This window comes from Dermacentor silvarum, chromosome 9 (genome assembly GCF_013339745.2).
Source record: "Dermacentor silvarum isolate Dsil-2018 chromosome 9, BIME_Dsil_1.4, whole genome shotgun sequence".
NCBI lineage: Eukaryota > Metazoa > Arthropoda > Arachnida > Ixodida > Ixodidae > Dermacentor > Dermacentor silvarum.
Genome location: NC_051162.1, coordinates 157987513 through 157996972, shown reverse-complemented (window position 1 = coordinate 157996972; position 9460 = coordinate 157987513). Strand labels below are relative to the sequence as shown.

At 49.1% G+C, this 9460-nt stretch overlaps 1 protein-coding gene across 4 annotated transcripts in view; it reads left to right on the top strand.

The window, feature by feature from the left end:
* Nucleotides 1-9460, top strand: part of LOC119464571 (zinc finger protein jing-like) — a 171250-nt gene that overhangs the window by 95121 nt on the left and 66669 nt on the right. For 3 of the 4 annotated variants that reach the window (XM_049656205.1, XM_049656208.1, XM_049656207.1), the window contains one exon: nucleotides 6474-7403. In XM_049656205.1, coding sequence (XP_049512162.1) covers nucleotides 6474-7403 — 930 coding nt within the window. The remainder of the gene's footprint in view (nucleotides 1-6473; nucleotides 7404-9460) is intronic. The other variant, XM_049656206.1, reaches the window with a different exon arrangement.

Below are 9460 nucleotides of genomic sequence, written 5' to 3'. Positions count from 1 at the left end.
TAAGCCGAGAAAGAAAGAGGGTTCTTCAATCTGCTTTCTTTTCTTTTTTTCGCTTGTGGGCTTCCGTTCCCGACCGCGTGTTTCCACGCGTGCGCTCCTGGCGGTTAGATTGATGACGTTTTTCTCATCCGCGTTCCCCTGTTTATATCATATACAGTCGCTCCCACTTCTCCGTCTCTCTCTCTCTCCTGAATCAAGTGTTGCAGTGTGGGTGATGACGCAAGCGGTGATGAGCGTATAGCGGGCGTTGTCGCCTCCGCCGCCGCCGCCTTGCCAGCTGCGCGATCGGCACTTAAAAGAACGCGACCTCGAAGGTCCCTTGCAAGAAGCGCTAAAACGCCTTCTAGGCAAAAAAAAGAAAAAAAAAAAAAAGAAAGAGAAAGAAAAAGAAAAAAGTTGCGCTAGCTATTTCGGCCGAGTTATATAAGCCTCGTTTGGTCGACCTCTTTGTGGCTGTCGTTGAAATCGTCTTTGCTGCTTCGTTCCACGGAGTGGAATGGAGGAATTGGTCGCCTTAGTTGTCGCCGGCGCATATTTATTATACTATATACTAACCGCGATAACCGTAAGCGAGGTTAGGAAAGACTAAGTATAGATGACCATAATCGACCGTATTCCCAAACGTTCCTCCGCTTCTGGAATGGGCGCTGGATTGCGAGTGATAAGCTTTGGTCATTGAGGAAACCGGAAAAAGCGAAGCGTTTGCCATTCCCTACGCAGGAGATAGACGAGGAGGGAATAGAAAGATGAGAGAGAGATTTGAAGATCGATTGGTTTAAAGGGATAGAGATACATAAAGTGAGTGACGAGAGTTAGGGAGATGTGGGAGAAGTACAGTGGAACATCGTTGATACGATTCCGCGTAATACGTCTTTCCCATTTCCCGATAATACGATTTGGTTGGATAATACGTTGGATGATACGATTTCGGATGATGCGTTTTTCCCCGATTCCCATGACGATCGTTTCAACGAGATTCCACCGTAGTTCGCTGAACACATGGGCACTCGTGTAAAAATATCATGCAGACGAAGGGCGGCGTGATATTTGATTGATTTGATCGCACATGGACAGTGCTTTAACGCCAGTTGTAATTGACAGTTTGTAGTTTCCAAGGCACGATTAGTCGCAACACTGTCGAATCAAACCTTGCATGCGAACATGTGCCATGTTTCTCCCCAACTCGACCTTCCGCCTTGCGAAACACTTTTGTTTTTGTTCGGTGTAGATGATGAGCCGCTGTGACCAACTTGACTGCGAAGTTGTGCACAAGAGTGCGAAGTTGATCTGGTTGATAAGCAACGTACGAAGCTAGAAAAACAAAAAAGCGCAAGTTTTCATGGTTTTTGGATCCTGAGTATGTTTATCTGCAAAAATGATGATGTGTGTTTTCAACTGAGTCGTCGTTGTAAACTTGATGCTAAGTCATTAACTGGTATACAACAGTAATTCAGCTAATGTAAGGTAATCTGTAGTTTGTATCGCATAAATTCTAATGTGTATTCTCTACCGAGTGACTGCCGCAAACATGATGCTAAAAATAATTATAATTGTTTACTTTGAGTTATGTTTCTGATGACTCGCGAGGAGCACATTAAGATGTAAGCAGAAATTCAGAAACTAATTTCGTAAGGGATGGTACAGCAGGTTCCGTGGTATTTACTTGTTCTTGCTTTTTGTTTACTTGCTGTTTATTTACTTGTTCAGAGTGTCGAAATTGGGGGTTACTTTCCGCGTGACTCGTCGTCATCATCATCATCATCTTCAGCCTATCTTTTTTATGTCCACTGCAGGACGAAGGCCTCTCATTGCGATCTCCAATTACCCCTATCTTGCTCTAGCTGATTCTAACTTGCGCCTGCAAATTACCTTATTTCATCACTCCACCTAGTTTTCCGCCGTCCTCGACTGCGCTTACCTCCTCTTGGTATCCATTCTGTAACTCTAATGGTCCACCGGTTATCTTCTCCCCTATACGCATGATCCGTATGACTCATTGGGCTGCTTTTCGGAAATTGTATTCCTTTGTTCTCTGCTTTAATTCGTTGTGATTGGGAACTCTCGCTTCGTAAGTGTTTTTGTCACGTGGCGAACTTATTCGCTTGTGTTTTCCGCCGTTCGACCGCGTGATATCGCTCCCGCGTTCGTTCCGTAATGTAATTTTCAGTTACGCAAACACGTGCACACACTGCGAAAGGCAGGAGCGAAACCGCGATTCGAAAACAACCGCTTCTAGTTTCCAGTTTACGAAACGGAATTGTCCTTCGGCTTCGGTGTAGCGACGAACGGGCGCGGCTATAGGTCAGGAAGGCCAAGACGTTTTAAGGAAAGTCATCTTAGAATTTCATATGGCCCCCCCGTCGCGTGGGTTCGAGGGCACACAAACACGGTAACAGTGCCGCCGCGAAGAAAAAAAAATTAAAATGAAATACAAATGTCGCAGCTACTCGATTCTCATGTTACCGCCAACCTTGACCACGCAATTAATTGGTATATAACTGTTTACAGATAACAGCGTGCGCACATCGACGTTGAATATTTCTGCGCACCTCGCCTGCTCACCCCACGCACGCACGCACGCACGCACGTACGCGTTGGTGCGACCTGCAGCCGTTAGAGGGCGGCCTCTGGCTCCCGCTGTCCGAACGTTTTTCGATGACGTAGGGGCATCGCGAGGGGCGTTTGCACGAGTCCTGCTGGCCAGTAGCGAATCAGGACTATCGTTCCGGTGCGAGTGTTTTCCACTGCGCACCATCGGGAGAGTGAGGGGCGTCCCTTCAAAACTGCTTATAACCACCGATCGAGCACCGCTGTATGCGCCAGTCGTTCGTTGGCAACGCGTATGTCCGCGTACGAGGCACGGGCCGTTCTTCCTCGCCTGCATCGCGAGACTGCGTCTGCTCTTCGCGTATACGAAAGAAGAACCAGCGCGCGTCTCCTCGAATTTCGGCATGTGCTCAGCACGCGCTCGCTCGCTCGCTCGTGGCGCGGTCTCAGCGCCGAAATCCGAAACGTCGTCGCGTGGGGCGTACATATGCGACCGCGGCGGCGGCGGCGGCGTCGTCTCGACCTCTCGTCTCTCTCTCCCACCAAGCGCAATAATCACGTTCCCCGACTTCGTTCTCTGCGCGTTGGAACACTGCCGCGTGCTTCCGTACTTCTGAACATCCCCCTCTCATCTCTCTCTCTCTCTCTCTCTCCCCGCTTCTTTTTCGAGTTCTGCATGCCGGCATTAGCGTGCTCGAGCTGCACACAACCGTGCGCCGGGGTTGTTGAGCCGTGACGTAGCGCGCGCAGCGCGTCACGTGGTTTCGACCTCCCCGAGTGCGACCACGGTGACAGCGGACGCGTGGCCCGGTCGAGCCGCGTGCAGGATGACTCCGGAAGCCGCGTGCGACACCGTGGTGCCGAGCCCCGCGGCTTGGCTTGGCTTGGCTTGGTCGGCGGACGTTATTAAGCGCCGTGCGACAGGTCTCGGCGACAGCCGCACCTTCCAGTCGCGTGAAAAGCGTCTGAACGTTTAACGGTGTCCGTGCTTTTTTTCCGGTTGTAACAGTCGCGCGCCTAAATTCAAGAACTTTCTCGAGTTCTCCCGGTGGGTTCCAAGCCACAGTTCAGCGTAGAAGTGACGAACTCTTGAGCCTTTACTGTAAATGTGCATATCGATTTTTCCGGAAGTCCATTTGTCATTGACCTTGTGGAATGCGCTCGTGGTGTATAGGTTAAGGTTTCGAGGTGCCTTGTTCATTGTGGCCGCGTCTACTCTTCCGTGGGACCTTTGGGTAAACATCGATTTGTGACGTGTGGCCTCGTTCTTGTGACGTATGGTGCGCCTATCCTTGGTGATGTTCCCGTGTGCGGCGGTTGGACTGGGAAGCGCCCGCTTGCCGATGAACCGTTGCGTCGTCACGTGGGAAACCGCGGACTAATCCCGGACACGGCGTTATCGGTGTATACGTCCGTCTTTAAGCGTTCATTGCACCCGCGGTCCTATGTAGCTGGGAACTGCGAACCCTCGAAGTGCCGTTGGCGGCTTTGCACCGGCCATACCGAAGAAATCGTGGTGTTCTTTGCTTTCTACGTCTTGTAATTCCAGCTGCGGACGCGGTGCTTTTGTCTCTGCGAACGAGTTGGTCTTCTTATTCTCGCTTCCATGTCCGTCGGCAGGGGATGTTTAAGTAAGTTTCCCAGTGTAGATTGGAATGATCTTTGTCTGCGACTTCTATAGCGTCGTGTGTGATCTTTAGTGGCAACGGGACGCATAGCGTTGGTCTTGACTTTGGCGACAGTGACGCGGACGTTAGTAGAGTGTGCCAGCAAATGATCCGTAGGAACGTTTGCTCTTTAAGAGGAAGCTTTTTAGCTCGGTGCTGACTGCGATTTCTCTATTGAAGTACATTTTGAACGCGGAAGCGTTTTCATCAGGCAACCGCTAAACCGATTTGAACGAAGTTTGTTGCATAAAGCTATGTTCTTACCGGTTGTGGGAAGGAAAATTTTGATTTAGGGCCTCGAAATGTGTACAGAAATTACCGAAAGTGAATAATCATAATTATAAATAAAAAAAGTGTGTAGCACTAAGCTTACAAATTCAAAACTCGGCGCCGAAACCTAAGATTGCATTTCTGTAAAATGTGTTTTTAGAGCATCACCCGCGGACAACGTGACATATTATTCATAGAATTGTGAAATTGTAAGTGTTTACGACAGTGTCGCAGAAGTCTTACTCGCAGTTTGGTGAGAGATTCGTTATCGATGTTTCTCCTATTTTGTCCGCTTTAGATATCTTAATATAGATGCAGTCTACAGAAAAGGCGATAGACATTTTTAATTGCCGAGTTTACTTAGTTAAGTTCCTTCAAATTTTTTAACATTCTTTATATTATTCAGCAATTTTTGTTTTAAAAAGTAGTCAATATAAAACAAAAATCTGCCTGCTGCTTTAGTCGGTAGATTCTAACAAATGCCACAAAGATAATCAGAATTGGTGCAGTGCATGAATGGCGAGCAAAATAATTTCTACGTTTCAATGTATTTAGACAGGAGCTCCTAAGGTGGTGCTTCCTCTTAATTGAGGTCCCTTGGGCTAATAACATTGTCATGTGTGTTCATAATGTGGCAAGTGCTCCTAAGTGTTGACCTATAGCTGCGAACGAAGCTGATGGCGATGCATTGCGATGTATGCTCCATTGGCCGCGAAATTATATTCTGCGGCCAGTTTAACGTTTTGCAAGCGCTCGGGGACCGTACACGCATCACCTATCGTCGTATTCTGTCATTCACCTTGACTCGGCAAGTACATTTGAATTCACTCCGGAATTTTCTTAGGCGCTTTGCATACGGAGGTCAAGATCAAGGCGCGAGTATAGAGTAGATCCGTGAGCGTACCTTGTGTGGTCTTCTGTCGCATCGGAGCGAATCTGTCTTCGTGTTTGGACGACCGTCATGCGTATATACAAACTGCCAAATTTCGCATAAACCGTAGCTCTGGATTGTAAGACCTACTTCAAAGAGTATCTTTCGTGCTCACTTGTACGGTCACGTGTCTTGTCGATACGCTCAATAACTTAAACCATGCTTCTTCAGTCTATACCCTACCTATCCGTCATAGCTGGTCGTCAGCACTAGAAGTATTTGCGAACAGTGATGTATTCCGGCTTTTGCGTACGTTTCTTTCAGGACTCTTTTCGATTAGTTGAAATCTGATTTCCAATTTGTTTCCGGGCTGCATCTTACTGTGGGGAAGAGACGGGTCCGCATCATTGGTGGCCAATCTTCCGTGCAGCTCTTTATGGCGTAGAAGTCAAAAGTTGCTGAGATGCGTGGCTGCCGAAATTTTACGGCCAGTAAATCACGAAACCAGCGCGCACTGTGGTAAGAGTTGTGCACGCCTCTGCAAATAGCCTCAATAGGTGCCTCTCATGGCGGTGAGGACCTGTAGTCGATGAGAAGTGAAGGCGCGCTTCGCTTTTGCGAATGGAGCTTGTTTGTAATTTATAGGTTGTCACTGACTCTATAGTAGGTTTCCGTACTGCAGTCCAGTAATCGCATCAATTTTTACTCATGTTTTTGGCACCAGTATTACAAAGGCAGTGAGAGAGAAAGACAAGTAAAGATGAATTTAGCTCGAACACACCAGGTCTGGCGCTCAGAGGGTCCATTCAGCAGTCGTCCGGCAGCCCTCAGTGTAGGCCTCTCAGCAGTCCTCAATAGCCCTCAACCACCAAGTCCTTGCGTTCGGTTCAGTGCCGGCAGGAAGTTGACTAGGATTCCTTAAAATCTCCGCCTCATTTTGGTAGGTATATATATAGAGCGGTAAACGCGTAGCGCTAATGAACAGTACGGTATACAGGGGCGACAAGGCCAGCATATCTTTCGACATAGTGCGCATGCTTGCATACTTTGTCGTGCTCACTGTGTACCACGCTTCTTACGTCAACTCATCAGTTGCCTGTCTTCTTACCCCTTCGCAGTGTTGCCACCAGCAGCGGAGAGTCATGTCGGTCAGTCGAGCGACTCCGCCTCGTCGGCGCCATGTTCCCCGGAGAGCGTCATCAGCGACTCCGGCGGTGCCGAGGGCCTACCGGACAGCGTCGCTAGCCTGGTGTCCGGAGAGCTCGTGGATGCCGTGCCCCCGGACTCCGGCTTCAACCTCTCCCGGCTACTGCTGCCGCAGCAGCACCGGCAGGGGGAGACCGCCGCCGAAGCCCGCAAGCGGGACCTGCGGCTCGTCGACGAGGTCGTGGCCGCGGCTTCGGCTACGACCACGACAGAGTCTCGGACCGTTTCCTCGCCTGCCCGCTTCGCCGAGTCCACAGTCGTCTGCTCTGGCCGCCGCCGTTTGCTTTTCGTCTGCTTCGTGTCTTTCATCGCCGTCTGCTACATTCACTGCCACGACGACGTATTCTGCTACGGCGTCGTCTGCCACTACGACGTCTTCTGCTACGGCGTCGTCTGCCGCAACGGTGTCTTCTGCAACGGCGTCGTCTCCCACGACGACGTCTTCTGCTACGGTGTCGTCTTCCGTGGAGTGTTTTTTAGCGAACGGCTCCACGTCGACTGTTGCTGCTGCGCCGGTGGGGCCGCCGCCGTCGTTGTCACCGTTAGTGACGTCACCGGTGCCGAGCGTGTCAGTGTCGTCTTCCAGCTGCTCGGCGGCGACTACCGTGTCCCACGCTGCCTTGTGTGTGACAGGGTCGGCGACGACGTCTTCTGACGATGTGTGTCGGCAGGCGTCGCCCTCTCCGTCGGCCAAGTGCGGTGTGTCACAGGCAGCGGCCTTGTCAGCAGCGTCACCGTCGGGAGCCTGTGCCAAAAGCAGCAGACGCAAGAGAAGGCAGTCGGGAGACGCAAGGAAGCGGGATAGCCCGCTAGTATCGGTAAGCCACCGCGCGAATTTGGAGGTACGTCGATTTGCACCTAGCTACGTCGGAGCGGGGAGTAGGGGAGGGAGTAGTGGAGTAGAGTAGTGGAGTAGAGTAGAGTATTCGAGTAGAGTATTGGAGTAGAGTGGAGTAGTGGTAGTAGAGTAGCGAGAGTACAGTGGAGCCTTCTGGCCTTTGTTATTTCGTGGTACGCCTTAGAAAGTGCATTGTTGGGAGGTACTGTGTTCCACGTACGGTATCGTAAACCAGTGACCAGTGTGGCACACACAGCTTGGTTACACGTTGTCTCGGTCTGCGCTTACGTTTCCCAAGTATCGTTACACTCCTTACGAAAGCAAACTTTGAAATCTGGGAGGAAAGTTGTCAGGCAGAGTAGACATCCGGTCTAATTAGAGGAAGACAGAGTTAGCTAAGACAAGGACGAGATTTGGTAAACGGATAATAAGGATGGTACGTGATATTTATTGTAATGTCATTTAGAGAAGATATATTGTGCTGTAGGTAAACAGCCAATTACGTTCGTTCTTTCTCGTGACGTCACGGTGGAGGCTGTTTACTTTCAGTGTCGTTGCCTATCGGCAACTGCATTTTTGTGGGACTGCATTTTTAGGTTGTCTGTGTGTAGTTTATGGAATGGGCGACGTCTTGAAAAACCAGGGACTCACTTCGAAATAAAAGCAAACAAGAAAACACAAAAGCGGGGAAGAAAGGCGCGTAGCATTACGTACACTTGTTTAAGGCAATATGGCGTGACACAAAATTTAAATATCAAACTGCGAAGTGTCCGTCCCAACTCATTCAAATGCTCTACCTGGAGCACGTTGAGCAAAAAGGGTCTTTCCGCCTGAGACCAACGGCAGTCATCTGATTGTAACTGCGAGCTCTTACGCAAAGCGATAACACAAGTGTACCATGATTTGCAATAGCTTCGTAATGCTTTAATTATTTGTTAAAGCGTGAGTGTAGGGGTGTGCAAATAGTTACTTTTGTAATCGAATATTATAGGAATCTAATAGCGCCGGAATCGAATCGAATATCGCATACTTTCTGCGCAATTGTCGAATAAAGTACAAGCGTTTTCTCACCGTTGTGTAAAACTATGTTCACAATTTAGTATTCAAAATGTTGGCGAGTTTCTGCCATTACATTTCACGCTGTCAAGCGTTCGGTACAAATAGTTTGTTCGCATAGGCAAAACGTAGTGCGAATCATCGCGGCTTAGAAGAAAATCGGTTTCCCTGAGTCACGTAAGGGGCTCCATTGCGTAACTTTCCGAGTTTTAGTGTCTACTGTGGCCGCCGGCCGTGGTGAAATTGATCATACCTTTACTCGGATTTTTATATTTGACCGTGCGCTCTTGATAAGTTAAGGCATTCGAGAACTACTCGGAAAATATGTTTTACCGGTTATTCATTCGAATACCGAATCGATTGGGACTCCATCCGTTTCGCTATTCTCAAGTTTCGGATTTCGCACTCACCAGAACCTAATGGTACAACGTGCAGCCAGTGCCTAAGTTTACGTCCGCTTGATGCGAAGGGAGTCGCGGGAACAGCTGTAGTGAGACTGAGTGTAGTTAAGAGACTGTTTGTTCTTTTTTGTCGGGAAAGTAGGCGTGATAGTCGGTTGATAGTGAAGAAGGCGCACCCTACTCGAGATAACGCTATCGTGTGGTACGCGTGCCAAGACACGCGATGTTTTAACTTTCGAGTAAGGGGCTTCGTGAGCGCCGATAAGCTTCCAGAGAGTATAGACGTAGTCGCCTGGAAACTTGTGATTGCATAAAGGTGCGCGTACATGTCCAAACTTCTCGAGAAAGTCTGAGCGCTCTGGACGAGAAGCCAAGATAAAGTTGAATTCGTGACTTTGCTTCAAGCGGGAACCGGATCAGTGTGTGAGCTGTGCCGTCGATTTACTGGCTGATGTTAACCAGTGATCGGCACCGAGACGCGCATGAGCTTGTTTAGGCAACTTTTTGTGGCAGCTTTGAGCATAGCATAATAGACTAACTTTTTTAATCGATTCCATACTCATTGATACACACCTTTTAATTGTATCCACACCATGTCCTTCGC